This window comes from Hemiscyllium ocellatum, chromosome 12 (genome assembly GCF_020745735.1).
Source record: "Hemiscyllium ocellatum isolate sHemOce1 chromosome 12, sHemOce1.pat.X.cur, whole genome shotgun sequence".
NCBI lineage: Eukaryota > Metazoa > Chordata > Chondrichthyes > Orectolobiformes > Hemiscylliidae > Hemiscyllium > Hemiscyllium ocellatum.
Window position 1 is genome coordinate 23,576,728 of NC_083412.1, and position 18,562 is coordinate 23,595,289.

General features: G+C 54.0%; 1 protein-coding gene across 1 annotated transcript; it reads left to right on the plus strand.

Moving 5' to 3' along the window:
• The first annotated feature begins 338 nt into the window (after positions 1-338).
• LOC132820904 (protein FAM124A) lies at positions 339-18,015 on the plus strand. The gene is made up of 3 exons (XM_060833260.1): positions 339-384; positions 1,532-2,256; positions 17,161-18,015. The coding sequence occupies exons 1-3, from the start codon at positions 339-341 to the stop codon at positions 18,013-18,015; spliced, it is 1,626 nt and encodes a 541-aa protein (XP_060689243.1).
• The last annotated feature ends 547 nt before the right edge of the window (positions 18,016-18,562 follow it).

Here is an 18,562-nt window from a genome sequence, read left to right on the forward strand (position 1 = left end):
GAAGTGGTGGAGGCCGGTACAATTGCAACATTTAAAAGGCATCTGGATGAGTATATTAATAGGAAGGGTTTGGTGGGATATGGGCCGGGTGCTGGCAGGTGGGACTAGATTGGGTTGGGATATCTGGTGGCACGAACAGGTTGGACCAAAGGGTCTGTTTCCGTGCTGCACATCCCTATGACTCTCTGAGTTAAGAGTGAGAGATCCTAGGCACGAGGTTAACTGTTAGAGATTGAGGACAGAAGAAACTCCTTCATACAAGGTTAAAAAGTAGAAGGATTTACTTTGAAAGTAACTGTGCCAACAGTAGTTCAACTCTGTGCTTGGAAGAACGCAAAATGGGAACAGGGCAGTTACAAGCAATCGAAGCTGTCAGTGTGTCAGGTGAGTGGTTGGATAACTGTTTGCTGTAACTGTTGCATATTTAGATGCTGCATTGACTTCATATTGCTATTGTGAACCGAGTTTGTAACCTCAGCTCCAAACTGGAGATTAGATACAGAGCTGGGAGTTTTTGTTGCAAACGTTTCGTCCCCTTTCTAGGTGACATCCTCAGTGCTTGGGAGTCTCCTGTGAAGCGCTTCTGTGCTGATTCCTCCGGCATCAGCACAGAAGCGCTTCACAGGAGGTTCCCAAGCACTGAGGATGTCACCTAGAAAGGGGACGAAACGTTTGCAACAAAAATTCCCAGCTCGGCGAACAGAACCACAAAAACGAGCACCCGAGGTACAAATCTTCTCACAAACTTTGATTAGATACAGAACTTAATCCAGCTCTGCCACTAAATGGAAAGGACATGGTAAACCTCCAGGCTTTTCTGTTTTATTAACGTATTGATTGCACCTGATGGGAATGGATTTTCAATTCATTTACCCTGACCGCGAGCTCTCACAGGTCAGGTGTATTTATTGGTTGAATCCACTTAGAGTGAATGATTGCTTACTTTTCCACTTGCCCCAGAGGCATTGCCAGGGCTGGAACACGGTGGCTCAGTGGTTAGCACTGCTGCCTCACAGCACCAGGGACCTGGGTTCGATTCCAGCTTCGGGCGACTGTCTGTGTGGAGTTTTCACATTCTCCCCGTGTCTGTGTGGGTTTCCAGTTTCCTCCCAAAGTCAAAGGATGTGCAGGTTAGGTGAATCCGCCATGCTAAATTGCCCATAGTGATGTGTAGGTTAGGGGCATTAGTCAGGGGGAAATGTAGAGTAGTAGGGGAATGGATCTGGGTGGGTTACTCTTCAGAGGGTTGCTGGGCTGAACGGCCTGTTTCCACACAGTAGGGATTCTATGGTTCAAGTTCCGGTGACAGTTGGCCCGATCAGGAATTCTCTGCCTAGACGAGTAACCTTCGTAAAGGTGCCAGATGTAAGATTGAAAAGGACACATGGGTATCAGGCGGCAGCAGGAATGTGTAACAACTTTCTAATAAACAGCCCAGGCATGATGTGCTGAATGGTCTCTTTCTGTGCTGTGAGATTCTGCTGCCCCATTGAATCATTGTTTCCCCTTCTTGTGCTCTCTCCCCAAACAGGCATGGCAGATCCATTCCTGGTCACTTTGCATGTCATCACCAACCCGGGAGATGCAGCGGCTCTGCAGACCGCAGTCGACAACCTCGTAACATGGATTAATCCCGAGCTGCGGCTCTTCATCGCCTCCGAGCGCGGCTCCTCGCAGCCCCGAGGGGTGAGGAGAGGCAGCGGCGGCAGTGGTGCACACCCGGCTCTAGCTGTCATCATCTTTGTCCACGAGGAGTGTGGGCAGCAGATCTCCCAGCTCCATGAGCGTTTCCTCCACCCACCATGGGAGTACCACCACACCGAGATGGTCAAGGGCCGAATCCTTCCCTACATGCCCCGGAACCAGGACTTCTTCACTCTGGCCAATCACAATGCCCTCTGGGCTGTCAGGCAGGTGCACTATGGGAAGGAGATTGTCCGCTTCACCATTTACTGCAGCTTCGAGAACTTTGTGGACATGGTGAGGATGTACCAGCTGATTCTGAGGAGAGAGTCGTCCCAGCGAAAGCCAGACTTTGTGTTCTTCACCGTCTACTCCAACGCAGAGGTCGACGTTCAGCTCTCACTGAAGAGGCTCCCAAAGGGTCAGGGCCCTTCCCCCACCGAGTTGGCCCTGTTGGAGTTCAGAGTTCATGACATCGGACACCTCATCCCTCTACTGCCGAACCCCTGCAGCCCAATCAGTGACCTGAGGTGGCAGACGGAGGACTATGATGGAAACAAGCTCCTGTTGCAGGTAACCCACCTTCTTTTCCTGAGAGGGGAGCAAATGCTTTGTCTATTGTTTAAAAGGAAAGAGAATGCAGTTGTCCCATAATCAGCCCCTTTAAAAGGAAGGGTGAGATTTCTAACTCGAATGGAACCCTACTGTTGTGGATCCATCTCACAGACAGGAGCCACCAGCACCTTGTCATGGATTGTATTGATCACAAAGCCCTTACAGTGTGTGAGGAAGCCATTCAGCCCATACCAAATCTCCAAAAAGCATCCCACCCAGATCCAGCCCCCAACCCCATAGCTAACCAACCCAGTCTGCATGTCCCTAGACACTTTGGTCAATTTAGCATGGCCAATCCACCTCACCTTTGGACTGTGGGAGGAAACCCATGCAGAAACGGGGAGAATGTGCAAACTCCATACAGACAGTCACCCAAGGCTGGAATTGAACCTGGGTTCCTGGCTCTGAGAGGCAGCTGTGCTCATGACTGAGCCACCATATCGCCCCAGGGTCTCACTGTACTCAGCCGCCACAGCTAACTACCCATTCCCTGTCACCCCACCCCTGGGAAAGACCACCCAGTAGTTCAGTGGGTCATTTCATAGTCTGTGGTGCAGTTGGTAATATGTGTGCCCATGTGGCAGCTAGGTGCCCTCCTCCGTGACCAAACACATCAGGAAAGGCCCATGTCTTGTGGGAGACCCTGCAGTTTGGTTGATGATAATTCACACGATCAATTGAAATTTGCCATCAAAGCCACTGTGGGAATCGATGACATTAAGAAAGAGAGTTGCTGCAAAGATCAGGGATCAGTTTAAGCTTATCTCGACTCTCTCGGATTGTCACAGAGTCATAGAAATGTACAGAACGGAAACAGACCCTTGGGTCCAACCCGTCAATGACAACCAGATATCCCAACACAATCTAGTCCCACCTGTCATTACCTGGCCCATATCCCTCCAAACCCTTCCTATTCATATACCCATCCAAATGCCTCCTAAATGTTGCAATTGTACCAGCCTCCAACACTTCCTCTGGCAGTTCATTCCATACACGTACCACCCTCTGAGTGAAAAAGTTGCCCCTTAGGTCCCTTTTATATCTTACCCCTCTCACCCTAAAACTATGCCCTCTAGTTCTGGACTCCTTGACCCCAGGGAAAAGGCTTTGTCTATTTATCCAATCCATGCCCCTCATAATTTTATAAACTTTAATAAAGTCACCCCTCAGCCTCCGACACTCCAGGGAAAACAGCCCCAGCCTGTTCAGCCTCTCCCTATAGCTCAAACCTTCCAACCCTGGCAACATCCTTGTAAATCTTTGCTGAACCCTTTCAAGTTTCACAACATTTTTCCGATAGGAAGGAGACCAGAATTGCACACAATATTCCAATAGTGGCTTAATCAATGTCCTGTACAGCCGCAACATGACCTCCCAACTCCTGTACTCAATACTCTGACCAATAAAGGAAAGCATACCATACACCTTCATTGTCCGAGAATTCTCCTGGAATTAAAGATTACCTGGACGTTCCTGGTAAACAGACAAGGAAGACAAGTTTGCGTTTCGCTGCAAGAGGATTTGAGCTCAGAAGTAGGGCTGTCTTATTGCAGTTTGACAGGGTCAGGATGAGACCACATCTGTAGAACTGTGTGCAGTTTTGGTCTGCCTACCTAAGATAGGATATAATTGCCACAGAGGGAGTGAAGTGTCACGGGACTGATCCAGGGATAGCAGGGCTGTGCTATGAGGAGAGATTGGTTCTATTGCACCTGTATTCAGAAGGACAGCAGGACATCTGATTGAAGTCTATTAACAGGGATGGACTGACGAGGTGTGGGAAGGATATTTCCCCCATATCGTCTCAGGATATAGTATAGACCATTTAGGACTGAGTTCAGGAGACCTTTCTGCCAACCTGTGGAATTCTGTTCCACAGAAGCTGGTGGAGGCCGGGTCACTGAGGTTCAAGAAAGCGATAGGTGTTCAGATATTAAAAGTATTGAGGGTCATGGAGAGAAAGGGAGAATATGCCATCGAGAGAGAGAGAGAGAGAGGATTGGGCATGATCAATTTGAGTGGCAGAGCAACTTCAAAGGGCCGAATGGCCTACTCCTGGTTTCTCTGTCCATGCATCAGCATTGGGAGGTGTTTGAAAGAAGTTTGGTTTTGAATTAGTGGCAGGAGAAATGGCTGGGCTGAGCAGTTTGAGGCAGGAGGACCACCAACAGTGTTTGCTGTTCCTTCCTTTGAATAGAGTCCATTCTCTGTCCTCCCTCCAATACTTGCGCTCGAAGTGGCTCCATCATCTGAGTGACTCTGTCATTGGAAACGTTCAGCTCTGACATTGCATGATCCAGTCACTGGAAAGACCAATTTACGTACGGCACTAAATAATAAAAACCAACAGCCCTGACTCCTCCAGATTCCCTGTGGCGAGGGAAATAAACATATATACAACATGCAAGCTTCTACTGACTTGTAGCAACATGGCAGTATTACTGGGTTAGTAAACCGGGGACCTGGCTCGAATGCTGCAGAGACAGAGATCAAATCCCACCATAGCAGCTGAAGGAACTGAAATCTGGGAGGAAATGCTCCTCTCATTGATAACGATCGTGGCATTGTCTTCCTGGCAATGATTGCAATTCTCAAGAGCAAAATTCGGATGTACGTATGCAGGATCAACAACCACTCTCACAATTGTACTGAAACATGTGTACTGTCACATGTACAGATACACTCATTCATATGTCTCCATATTGTGTCTAATGTCCATTTGGTGTAATTTTTGAAAATGACTAAAAGCTAGGGTTGGTTAGGCCTATCGGAGACATGTTGTGAAACTCGTAACGGTTCAGAAAAGATTCGCCAGGGTTGGAGGATCTGAGCTACAGGGAGAGGCTGAACAGGCTGGGGCTGTTTTCCCTGGAGCGTCGGAGGCTGAAGGATGACCTTATAGAGGTTTACAAAATTATGAGGAGCATGGATAGGGTAAATAGGCAAAGTATTTTCCCTGGGGTGGGAGCATCCAGAACTAGAGGGCATAGGTTTAAGGTGAGAGGGAAAAGATATAAAAGAGACCTAAGGGGCAACGTTTTCACACAGAGGGTGGTACGTGTATGGAATGAGCTGCCAGAGGAAGTGGTGGAGGCTGGTACAATTGCAGCATTTAAAAAGCATTTGGATGGGTATATGAATAGGACGGGTTTGGAGGGAAATGGGCCGGGTGCTGGCAGGTGGGACTAGATTGTGTTGGCATATCTGGTTGGCACAGACGGGTTGGACCAAAGGGTCTGTACATCTCTATGACTCTATGGCTCTAGGGATCTAGTTGTCCGTCTTCTCAAATCATTATTTAGTGGTGTTCAGGTTTGAAAAGGCTAATTCGAGCAGCCTTTTGATTGGCTTTCAAACTTGCACACATTTACTGAATAGTGGGAGCTCAGTGCTATGGTTGCATAGTCAGGCTAGACCAGAGCCAGAGCACAGCATTTCAGAGGGTTGACTGAGCTCGGAACAGTTGCAGGTTTACTGGCCTGAAACCAGGGCTTAAAGGGTTAAATTATGAGGCTACAATTGGTTTCTATTTCCTGGAGTTTCCACAGTTGAGGCATTCAATAGGACAAAGAGAGAAACTAGCCCCCTGCTGGCGGAATCTAGAACCAGCAGATCAAATGTACAAACAAGAACTCGGGATATTTTAGGGTGAAGTCCTTTCTCACGCAAAGCAGACAGTTGGATGATCCGGAAATCTTTCCCTCCAAAAAGGCGATGGATGTTGGAGGTCAGTTGGAATTTTTAAGAGGTGGTGGCTGAGGAAATCAAGGGAGCAAAGCAAGTCAAATGAAGGAGAGGTACAGACAGTATTGAAAGAAAGATGTGCATTTACAAAGCGCCTTTTCATGGGCTCAAGAATTGCCCATGTGCTTTACAGCCAATGAAATGTTTTTAAATTTCAGTCGCTGCTGTCATGTAGGGAAAACAGCATCCAATTTGTACAAAGTGCGGCTTTTCATAATAACTGGATAATTTGATTGTGTGTGTGTGTGTGTGTGTGTGTGTATGTGTGTGTTGTTCATTGGGGGATAAATATTGGCTAGAACTCCAAGGAGGGCTCCCATGATGCTTTATGTCTATCTTAGAGGGCCGATGAGGCTCTCGATTTGAAAAGTCTCATTTGAGAAATGGCATTTCAGTCAGTCCGACATCTGGTCAGTAGTGCACTAGAATGCTAGCCCAGGGTTTTGTGCCCACATGTAGTACCTGGAGTGGGATTTGAAAGCACAACTTGGGTGGAAGTGTTATGAAGCTAAACCATGACTGATGCTATCATTCCTGCGTAGGAATCACATCCCAGGAACATCAACACCCACAGGAGGGTCACGAGATGGGAGTACCACATGTTAGCTTGGCATGGCACAGCCTCCCTCTGCGATTATAGTGAGGGCCATGGATTCAAAATGGTGGCTGTTGAGGGGGGATGGGCTCCCACTGCTGAGTAATGGCCCTGTGTCCTTGCCCAGATGGTCAACCAATGGCCAAAGTAAACTCTGATTTAGTAAGTGTTGTCCTACAATCAGCTATGCTGAACAGGAGAAATAATTCAGAAACCCAGCCTGCTGTGGGCCTGGCCTTTTGATAACAGCTTTAAGTCGTCGCTAAGTCTCTCTGATGTCACTCCGTGTTGACTGAGTGGATTCAGTGGCCAAGTAGACAAATGGTCTTTGTTGTTTCAGGCAGTAGCCATGTTTCTCTGGCACACACGAGTGGGAGATACCAGGCAGTGCTAGGTAACCCTGAGGGAGGTAATAGGCTTTAAAGGCTTTGGCTGTGGAAGGGAACCAATTTATACATCACGTAGCGAACACTTAGCACTGACAGCCTTTTGCAGTGAAGCTAAACAAAGTCCCCGTTTTGAAATGAGAGCCTCTTTCTGAATCTGCTGCCCCACCGTAAGGTATTGTGGGAGGGTGCTCTCTCCACAAGGGATAGTAAATCAGGCCATAAAGATGGGACCTCAGTATCGGCTGTGAAATGGTACAAGCTGTCCCTCTGATGGACTTGTAGACTTAGGGAAAATAAACCAACCTGCAGAGCATGAGAAGGCAAATATCGGCGCTATGCACCCAGTTACCTTCGGGTTACAATCCAGGGTAAAGGTTACTTGAGAGACAAAAAAGGACACTTTTTCTTTGAACAGTCTTAACCCTTCACACTGATCTTTGTTTCTGACCATGCAACATTCGCTGCTAGTTTTAAAGAGACAGTTAATTGAATACTATACAGGTTACATTAGCAAAGGAAAAGAACTTGCATTTTTTTGTAGCACCATTCACCACTTCAGGGCGTCCATTAACACTTCAAAACTAACTCAGGATTTTTAGGCTGTTAGCATTATTGTCACACAGCAGCCAACAGTCACAGCCCAATCCCAGAGGCAGCAATGTGAAGTAGATTTCCTCTTTTTATGAACTGGTCTTGACATGGAGGTAATTCACCTGTTTGTCTTAGAATAAGGCCACAGACCCTTTTATGTGCACCTGAGAGGGCAGGTGGGAACCCAGTTGCATGTCTCAGTCAGTAAAGGCACTTGAGAGTAGTGTTGCTGGAGACTCAGCCTGATTTTATACTCTCGTCTCCAGGATGGGATTTGAAACTGCGGCCTTTCACTCAGAGGCAGAAGTTGGTATCAATGAACTAATGCCTCACACTGAATCACTCTCTGATAGTAGACTTTTGAAAAGCAAAGCAATGGACTAACAGGGATAGTAATCAATACGTGCACGTTTACACTGTTGGCAGAATGATTAAACAGAGGAGTGGGGAGCGGGTTAACCTCACACCTGTCTGGTTTGCACCCACCGTAATGGAATGGCCCAGTCTGAATCAGCTGATGATGGCAAGCTGGTCAGCTCCATGCCGGAACAGGGGTCACCTCACTGAAACCCTGAATCTTAAGAAAAAGCCGCATATCTCTTTGGCAATGTATCAACCAACCGATCATTTCCAATCAAAGTGAATGCAAACGAAAGGAAACTTGGCCAATTCTGCGAGGTTCTCCAATTCATGTGGTACTGTCTAGAATCATTTCCTCTTGCCTTCCACATGCGGCTTATATCTCTTTTGTCAGACAGCCATCTATCAGGGCAGGTATAAAGAAATCACTGAAACGGTCAATGGAACCTCGCCAAGCAGGTCAAAGGGATTGCAGTGTAAAAGAATGTGAGATATATTCCAGGTTTACCGCGTTCTGCTGAGCCCGTACGTGGATTATTATCTTCAGCCCTGGATGCTGCAAGGCCAGAAGCAAGTGTTGTCCTTGGGGGATGTGCGGTGTTGGCGTTGGGGGATGTGCGGTGTTGGCGTTGGGGGATATGTGGTGTTGGCCTTGGGGGATGTGCGGTGTTGGCCTTGGGGGATGTGCGGTGTTGGTGTTGGGGGATGTGCGGGGTTGGCCTTGGGGGATGTGCGGTGTTGGCCTTGGGGGATGTGCGGTGCCGGCCTTGGGGGATGTGCGGTGTTGTCCTTGGGGGATGTGCGGTGTTGTCCTTGGGGGATGTGCGGTGTTGGTGTTGGGGGATGTGCGGTGTTGTCCTTGGGGGATGTGCGGTGTTGGCGTTGGGGGATGTGCGGTGTTGGCGTTGGGGGATGTGCAGTGTTGGCGTTGGGGGATGTGCGGTGTTGTCCTTGGGGGATGTGCGGTGTTGGCGTTGGGGGATGTGCAGTGTTGGCGTTGGGGGATGTGCGGTGTTGTCCTTGGGGGATGTGCGGTGTTGGCGTTGGGGGATGTGCGGTGTTGGCGTTGGGGGATGTGCGGTGTTGGCGTTGGGGGATGTGCGGTGTTGGCGTTGGGGGATGTGCAGTGTTGTCCTTGGGGGATGTGCGGTGTTGGCCTTGGGGGATGTGCGGTGTTGGCCTTGGGGGATGTGCGGTGTTGGCATTGGGGGATGTGCGGTGCTGGCCTTGGGGGATGTGCGGTGTTGTCCTTGGGGGATGTGCGGTGTTGGCCTTGGGGGATGTGCGGTGTTGGCGTTGGGGGATGTGCGGTGTTGGCCTTGGGGGATGTGTGCTGTTGGCGTTGGGGGATGTGCGGTGTTGGCGTTGGGGGATGTGCGGTGTTGGCCTTGGGGGATGTGCGGTGTTGGCCTTGGGGGATGTGCGGTGTTGGCGTTGGGGGATGTGTGGTGTTGGCCTTGGGGGATGTGCGGTGTTGGCGTTGGGGGATGTGCGGTGCTGGCCTTGGGGGATGTGCGGAGTTGGCATTGGGGGATGTGCGGTGTTGGCGTTGGGGGATGTGCGGTGTTGTCCTTGGGGGTTGTGCGGTGTTGTCCTTGGGGGATGTGTGGTGTTGGCGTTGGGGGATGTGCGGTGCTGGCGTTGGGGGATGTGCGGTGTTGTCCTTGGGGGATGTGCGGTGTTGGCGTTGGGGGATGTGCGGTGTTGGCCTTGGGGGATGTGCGGTGTTGGCCTTGGGGGATGTGTGGTGTTGGCCTTGGGGGATGTGCGGTGTTGGCGTTGGGGGATGTGTGGTGTTGGCCTTGGGGGATGTGTGGTGTTGGCGTTGGGCGATGTGCGGTGTTGGCGTTGGGGGATGTGCGGTGTTGTCCTTGGGGGATGTGCGGTGTTGGCGTTGGGGGATGTGCGGTGTTGTCGTTGGGGGATGTGCGGTGTTGGCGTTGGGGGATGTGTGGTGTTGGCCTTGGGGGATGTGCGGTGTTGGCCTTGGGGGATGTGCGGTGTTGGCGTTGGGGGATGTGTGGTGTTGTCCTTGGGGGATGTGCGGTGTTGGCGTTGGGGGATGTGCGGTGTTGGCCTTGGGGGATGTGCGGTGTTGGCGTTGGGGGATGTGTGGTGTTGTCCTTGGGGGATGTGCGGTGTTGGCGTTGGGGGATGTGCGGTGTTGGCGTTGGGGGATGTGCGGTGTTGGCCTTGGGGGATGTGCGGTGTTGGCCTTGGGGGATGTGTGGTGTTGGCGTTGGGCGATGTGCGGTGTTGGCGTTGGGGAATGTGCGGTGTTGGCGTTGGGGCATGTGCGGTGTTGGCCTTGGGGGACGTGCGGTGTTGTCCTTGGGGGATGTGCGGTGTTGGCCTTGGGGGATGTGCGGTGTTGGCGTTGGGGGATATGTGGTGTTGTCCTTGGGGGATGTGAGGTGTTGGCGTTGGGGGATGTGCGGTGTTGGCGTTGGGGGATGTGCGGTGTTGTCCTTGGGGGATGTGCGGTGTTGGCGTTGGGGGATGTGCGGTGTTGGCTTTGGGGGATGTGCGGTGTTGGCCTTGGGGGATGTGCGGTGTTGGCGTTGGGGGATGTGCGGTGTTGTCCTTGGGGGATGTGCGGTGTTGGCGTTGGGGGATGTGCGGTGTTGGCCTTGGGGGATGTGCGGTGCTGGCCTTGCGGGATGTGCGGTGTTGGCGTTGGGGGATGTGCGGTGTTGGCCTTGGGAGATGTGCGGTGTTGGTGTTGGGGGATGTGCGGTGTTGGTGGATGTGCGGTGTTGGCCTTGGGGGATGTGCGGTGTTGGCCTTGGGGGATGTGTGGTGTTGGCCTTGGGGGATGTGCGGTGTTGGCGTTGGGGGATGTGCGGTGTTGGCGTTGGGGGATGTGCGGTGTTGTCCTTGGGGGATGTGCGGTGTTGGCGTTGGGGGATGTGCGGTGTTGGCCTTGGGGGATGTGCGGTGCTGGCCTTGCGGGATGTGCGGTGTTGGCGTTGGGGGATGTGCGGTGTTGGCCTTGGGAGATGTGCGGTGTTGGTGTTGGGGGATGTGCGGTGTTGGTGGATGTGCGGTGTTGGCCTTGGGGGATGTGCGGTGTTGGCCTTGGGGGATGTGTGGTGTTGGCCTTGGGGGATGTGCGGTGTTGGCGTTGGGGGATGTGCGGTGTTGGCGTTGGGGGATGTGCAGTGTTGGCCTTGGAGTATGTGCGGTGTTGGCGTTGGGGGATGTGCGGTGTTGGCATTGGGGGATGTGCGGTGTTGGCGTTGGGGGATGTGCAGTGTTGGTGTTGGGGGATGTGCGGTGTTGGTGGATGTGCGGTGTTGGCCTTGGGGGATGTGCGGTGTTGGCCTTGGGGGATGTGCGGTGTTGGCGTTGGGGGATGTGCGGTGTTGGCGTTGGGGGATGTGCGGTGTTGGCGTTGGGGGATGTGCGGTGTTGGTGTTGGGGGATGTGCGGTGTTGGTGGATGTGCGGTGTTGGCCTTGGGGGATGTGCGGTGTTGTCCTTGGGGGATGTGCGGTGTTGGCGTTGGGGGATGTGCGGTGTTGGCGTTGGGGGATGTGCGGTGTTGGCGTTGGGGGATGTGCAGTGTTGGCCTTGGAGGATGTGCGGTGTTGGCGTTGGGGGATGTGCGGTGTTGGCGTTGGGGGATGTGCAGTGTTGGTGTTGGGGGATGTGCGGTGTTGTCCTTGGGGGATGTGCGGTGTTGGCGTTGGGGGATGTGCGGTGTTGGCCTTGGGGGATGTGCGGTGCTGGCCTTGCGGGATGTGCGGTGTTGGCGTTGGGGGATGTGCGGTGTTGGCCTTGGGAGATGTGCGGTGTTGGTGTTGGGGGATGTGCGGTGTTGGTGGATGTGCGGTGTTGGCCTTGGGGGATGTGCGGTGTTGGCCTTGGGGGATGTGTGGTGTTGGCCTTGGGGGATGTGCGGTGTTGGCGTTGGGGGATGTGCGGTGTTGGCGTTGGGGGATGTGCGGTGTTGTCCTTGGGGGATGTGCGGTGTTGGCGTTGGGGGATGTGCGGTGTTGGCCTTGGGGGATGTGCGGTGCTGGCCTTGCGGGATGTGCGGTGTTGGCGTTGGGGGATGTGCGGTGTTGGCCTTGGGAGATGTGCGGTGTTGGTGTTGGGGGATGTGCGGTGTTGGTGGATGTGCGGTGTTGGCCTTGGGGGATGTGCGGTGTTGGCCTTGGGGGATGTGTGGTGTTGGCCTTGGGGGATGTGCGGTGTTGGCGTTGGGGGATGTGCGGTGTTGGCGTTGGGGGATGTGCAGTGTTGGCCTTGGGGGATGTGCGGTGTTGGCGTTGGGGGATGTGCGGTGTTGGCATTGGGGGATGTGCGGTGTTGGCGTTGGGGGATGTGCAGTGTTGGTGTTGGGGGATGTGCGGTGTTGGTGGATGTGCGGTGTTGGCCTTGGGGGATGTGCGGTGTTGGCCTTGGGGGATGTGCGGTGTTGGCGTTGGGGGATGTGCGGTGTTGGCGTTGGGGGATGTGCGGTGTTGGCGTTGGGGGATGTGCGGTGTTGGTGTTGGGGGATGTGCGGTGTTGGTGGATGTGCGGTGTTGGCCTTGGGGGATGTGCGGTGTTGTCCTTGGGGGATGTGCGGTGTTGGCGTTGGGGGATGTGCGGTGTTGGCGTTGGGGGATGTGCGGTGTTGGCGTTGGGGGATGTGCAGTGTTGGCCTTGGAGGATGTGCGGTGTTGGCGTTGGGGGATGTGCGGTGTTGGCGTTGGGGGATGTGCAGTGTTGGTGTTGGGGGATGTGCGGTGTTGCTGGATGTGCGGTGTTGGCCTTGGGGGATGTGCGGTGTTGTCCTTGGGGGATGTGCGGTGTTGGCGTTGGGGGATGTGCGGTGTTGGCGTTGGGGGATGTGCGGTGTTGGCGTTGGGGGATGTGCAGTGTTGGCCTTGGGGGATGTGCGGTGTTGGCCTTGGGGGATGTGCGGTGTTGGCGTTGGGGGATGTGCAGTGTTGGCGTTGGGGGATGTGCAGTGTTGGCCTTGGGGGCTGTGCGGTGTTGGCGTTGGGGGATGTGCAGTGTTGGCCTTGGGGGATGTGCGGTGTTGGCGTTGGGGGATGTGCGGTGTTGGCGTTGGGGGATGTGCGGTGTTGGCCTTGGGGGATGTGCGGTGTTGGCGTTGGGGGATGTGCAGTGTTGGCCTTGGGGGATGTGCGGTGTTGGCGTTGGGGGATGTGCGGTGTTGGCGTTGGGGGATGTGCGGTGTTGTCCTTGGGGGATGTGCGGTGTTGGCGTTGGGGGATGTGCGGTGTTGGCGTTGGGGGATGTGCAGTGTTGGCGTTGGGGGATGTGCGGTGTTGGCCTTGGGGGATGTGCGGTGTTGGCGTTGGGGGATGTGCAGTGTTGGCCTTGGGGGATGTGCGGTGTTGGCGTTGGGGGATGTGCGGTGTTGGCGTTGGGGGATGTGCGGTGTTGTCCTTGGGGGATGTGCGGTGTTGGCGTTGGGGGATGTGCGGTGTTGGCGTTGGGGGATGTGCGGTGTTGTCCTTGGGGGATGTGCGGTGTTGGCGTTGGGGGATGTGCGGTGTTGGCCTTTGGGGATGTGCGGTGTTGGCCTTGGGGGATGTGCGGTGTTGGCGTTGGGGGATGTGCGGTGTTGGCCTTGGGGGATGTGTGGTGTTGGCCTTGGGGGATGTGCGGTGTTGGCGTTGGGGGATGTGCGGTGTTGGCCTTGGGGGATGTGCGGTGTTGGCGTTGGGCGATGTGCGGTGTTGGCGTTGGGGGATGTGCGGTGTTGGCCTTGGGGGATGTGCGGTGTTGGCGTTGGGGGATGTGCGGTGTTGTCCTTGGGGGATGTGCGGTGTTGGCGTTGGGGGATGTGTGGTGTTGGCCTTGGGGGATGTGCGGTGTTGGCCTTGGGGGATGTGCGGTGTTGGCGTTGGGGGATGTGTGGTGTTGTCCTTGGGGGATGTGAGGTGTTGGCGTTGGGGGGTGTGCGGTGTTGGCGTTGGGGGATGTGCGGTGTTGGCGTTGGGGGATGTGAGGTGTTGGCCTTGGGGGATGTGCGGTGTTGGCCTTGGGGGATGTGCGGTGTTGTCCTTGGGGGATGTGCGGTGTTGGTGTTGGGGGATGTGCGGTGTTGGTGAATGTGCGGTGTTGGCCTTGGGGGATGTGCGGTGTTGTCCTTGGGGGATGTGCGGTTTTGGCGTTGGGGGATGTGCGGTGTTGGCGTTGGGGGATGTGCGGTGTTGGCGTTGGGGGATGTGCGGTGTTGGCGTTGGGGGATGTGCAGTGTTGGCCTTGGGGAATGTGCGGTTTTGGCGTTGGGGGATGTGCGGTGTTGGCGTTGGGGGATGTGCGGTGTTGGCGTTGGGGGATGTGCGGTGTTGGCGTTGGGGGATGTGCAGTGTTGGCCTTGGGGAATGTGCGGTGTTGGCGTTGGGGGATGTGCGGTGTTGGCGTTGGGGGATGTGCGGTGTTGGCGTTGGGGGATGTGCAGTGTTGGCCTTGGGGGATGTGCGGTGTTGGCGTTGGGGGATGTGCGGTGTTGGCGTTGGGGGATGTGCGGTGTTGTCCTTGGGGGATGTGCGGTGTTGGCGTTGGGGGATGTGCGGTGTTGGCGTTGGGGGATGTGCAGTGTTGGCCTTGGGGGATGTGCGGTGTTGGCCTTGGGGGATGTGCGGTGTTGGCGTTGGGGGATGTGCAGTGTTGGCCTTGGGGGATGTGCGGTGTTGGCGTTGGGGGATGTGCGGTGTTGGCGTTGGGGGATGTGCGGTGTTGTCCTTGGGGGATGTGCGGTGTTGGCGTTGGGGGATGTGCGGTGTTGGCGTTGGGGGATGTGCGGTGTTGTCCTTGGGGGATGTGCGGTGTTGGCGTTGGGGGATGTGCGGTGTTGGCCTTTGGGGATGTGCGGTGTTGGCCTTGGGGGATGTGCGGTGTTGGCGTTGGGGGATGTGCGGTGTTGTCCTTGGGGGATGTGCGGTGTTGGCGTTGGGGGATGTGCGGTGTTGGCGTTGGGGGATGTGCGGTGTTGGCCTTGGGGGATGTGCGGTGTTGGCGTTGGGGGATGTGCGGTGTTGTCCTTGGGGGATGTGCGGTGTTGGCCTTGGGGGATGTGCGGTGTTGGCGTTGGGGGATGTGCATTGTTGGCGTTGGGGGATGTGCGGTGTTGGCCTTGGGGGATGTGTGGTGTTGGCCTTGGGGGATGTGCGGTGTTGGCGTTGGGGGTTGTGCGGTGTTGGCCTTGGGGGATGTGCGGTGTTGGCGTTGGGCGATGTGCGGTGTTGGCGTTGGGGGATGTGCGGTGTTGTCCTTGGGGGATGTGCGGTGTTGGCGTTGGGCGATGTGCGGTGTTGGCGTTGGGGGATGTGCGGTGTTGTCCTTGGGGGATGTGCGGTGTTGGCGTTGGGGGATGTGCGGTGTTGTCCTTGGGGGATGTGCGGTGTTGGCGTTGGGGGATGTGTGGTGTTGGCCTTGGGGGATGTGCGGTGTTGGCCTTGGGGGATGTGCGGTGTTGGCGTTGGGGGATGTGTGGTGTTGTCCTTGGGGGATGTGAGGTGTTGGCGTTGGGGGGTGTGCGGTGTTGGCGTTGGGGGATGTGCGGTGTTGGCGTTGGGGGATGTGCGGTGTTGGCCTTGGGGGATGTGCGGTGTTGTCCTTGGGGGATGTGCGGTGTTGGTGTTGGGGGATGTGCGGTGTTGGTGAATGTGCGGTGTTGGCCTTGGGGGATGTGCGGTATTGTCCTTGGGGGATGTGCGGTTTTGGCGTTGGGGGATGTGCGGTGTTGGCGTTGGGGGATGTGCGGTGTTGGCGTTGGGGGATGTGCAGTGTTGGCCTTGGGGGATGTGCGGTGTTGGCGTTGGGGGATGTGCGGTGTTGGCGTTGGGGGATGTGAGGTGTTGGCGTTGGGGTTGTGCAGTGTTGGCCTTGGGGGATGTGCGGTGTTGGCGTTGGGGGGTGTGCGGTGCTGGCCTTGGGGGATGTGCGGTGTTGGCGTTGGGGGATGTGCGGTGTTGGCATTGGGGGATGTGCGGTGTTGGCGTTGGGGGATGTGCGGTGTTGGCGTTGGGGGATGTGCGGTGCAGAATCACCAGAATGATGTTGGTGCGAACTGTGTTAAAATTGAGCTGTGGTGCGTATCCATGTTTAAGAGGACATACTGTCAATTATTACTGTCTTCACCAGACAGAATGTTCTAGTCCCATGTCTGATGGTCAGTTTGCAAATAGTAGAAGTAGGATATTAGCATCATAGTTTCCCAGTTAGCGTTATTTGTGTTGTATTCTTACCCTTGACTACCCATATCCTGTTCTACCAATCCATGTTATATGGTTGGTGCGTTTATCCCTAATAGAGAAGGACATACCCTTTGGTAAGCTGAAATCAATATCCAACCTCACTCCACCTTTTAATGGTGGCTTCAGTTCAAGCTTAGCCCATCACCTCAAACACAATCAACATGTATGGTGCCAGTATCTTTGCTAATCTCGAATACCTGAATCTGAGCACTTTGCAAGAGTCCGAGCAGGGTATTTCTCTCCTTCTACACTTGGGCGATAAAACCAGCAGAGCAGAATATCTGGAGTAAAACTGGCCAATTTCCAGTTCCCATCTCCCCTGCAAGTGCATGGTCCCCGTTGTAATAAGTCCATGACCTCAGACCCAGGGTCATCCTTGCCTAACTTCATTGGGGGCACAGTAGCCCTCGTGAGGTGGAATGCTCGAAAGTAACATGAGGAAACACTGGAATTCCCCAGCTCAGCAGGAACAAGGTGAGCTTTTGATCCCTCAGGTGGGTTTCTCCAAAGAACATACAGTTGGTGCCATGAATGAGGTTGTTCCAAACTTTATTATAATGGAAGGGGAGGGAGGATGGTGTCCCAAGGTGGCAAGAGGTCAGACTCGGTGCTTGGGGATACAGACCCAGAAAAGTGATTTGATATTTAACTTGGACTGGCCCATTTTTGGGAAACCGATAAACCTAAACTGGCAGGCATCATCCTGTTCGCAACGCAGGACCCGCATCTCCACCTTTAAACATTTCTCTCTCCCAAAACAGGCAGGTACTTCAGACACCTGTTTGAAGGCCCCTTTCAAAATGGTGCCAGTCATAAGAAGGCGTCAAGGCCACCTTGAGGCCATTACTGCTAATTATCACAGGAGAGCAGTGGAAATCAATGCTATACTGTTGACCCAACCTAGATCTCATGCCGTGTGCCCATGAAAGATTATTTCTGAAAAGTTATTTTTTTTACAGGTACACAGTGTGTCCAGGAGCTCCTGGAAGAGGAGTGCTGTTGCCCAGTCCACTGCAGCAAGGAGCAGTTCTTGCCGTCCTCCACGCAGTGCGCTCCCCCAGTGTCTGGGATGTTCTCCTGACAGACACCCCCGGCGGCGCTGGCAGGCTAACCACAAACCACAGCACACCAGCGGCTTCAGCCATCTCCGAGGGACGTCTCAAGAGGACATCTGGATAGCTTGTCGAGGGGATTCAGGCAACCTCACCTCGAGGGTTTCCCGGGTTGCTCAGCGCAGCAAGTCCTTATTCTGTCTGCCGACCTTCAGCAGCTCGTCATGCTCTTCATCATCTTCGTCGCCACTGGGGGAGCTAGCCCTTTCATTAGCTGACCGTGGGCAACAGGTTGGAGACCCAGCGCTGGACCTCACCTCAGGGATGGTAGCCGATGGCCTGGAAGGTGCGGCAGAGACCAATGTCGACACCGGTTTGACCACGTCATGCTCTGACCTCTCTGCCCTGTCCACATACTCGACGCTGAATGGCTTCGGCAAAGGGTTAGGCGCTGCTCTTCCTCGACTGGGCGATCGCAGCACCCGGGCAAAGGTGAGTCTCTCCAGGCCTTCATTGTCCACGGACACCTCGCCTCCTTCCTCCTCCGGCCTTTCCTCCAGGTCTTCTCCTGTGTTCCAGGAATTCTCTTCCTGCCCTTTGACCTCACGCACAGCACCTCCGCGTGCCTTCGCTGCAACATCATGGATCTGGCCCAGAACAGACCGGTCCTCCTCGGCAGAGAACGCAACTAGAAATGAGAGCTGCCGTGAAGGCAGACAACCCACTGCTAGCCTGGAAGGAGAGCAGGAATTTTACATTTGACCCGTTCTGTGAGGCAGGATTTGCATGTAATTTGCATGTAAATATCGAGCTACATGTACAGATGAGACAATGGATGTTTATGCTGATGACTAACAGAACTGGAACAGTGTTGGGTTACCATATTGCTGATGTCAAAGTGAAAATCAGAGACATATTGGAAGACTCCAAAACCAATTCTTCATCCTTCCCACCCTGGTCTTTGTGTCAGAGTGTGTTAAAGTTTACAGCAGTGAAAGCCATGAGGTACAATGTAAAGCAAAACAGCTCAGAATGTCTGGGTGCCAGCTCTTAAAACTGCTGATGACAGGAGTTGCCATATCTTTGCTTCACATGTTCCTGAAAAGCAAGGACAGAAACACTTCCATTGCTTTACTGAGCCACGAAAGCTCAGGACCTTTAGTTGATGTAACTGCAGTCCATTTCACATTAATGCCAGTGTTAAAATGAAGCTAATCTGGATGTAGGTTTGCTCGCTGAGCTGGAAGGTTCATTTTCAGACGTTTCATCATCATACTCGGTAACATCTTCAGTGAGCCTCCGGATGAAG

Excerpts from the sequence above, each read along its gene's own strand:
- LOC132820904 (XM_060833260.1), top strand. The coding sequence starts at position 339 with ATGGGAACAGGGCAGTTACAAGCAATCGAAGCTGTCAGTGTGTCAG. Across the intron at positions 385-1,531 it reads CGAAGCTGTCAGTGTGTCAG|GCATGGCAGATCCATTCCTG; the intron begins GTGAGTGGTTGG and ends CTCCCCAAACAG. Across the intron at positions 2,257-17,160 it reads GAAACAAGCTCCTGTTGCAG|GTACACAGTGTGTCCAGGAG; the intron begins GTAACCCACCTT and ends TTTTTTTTACAG.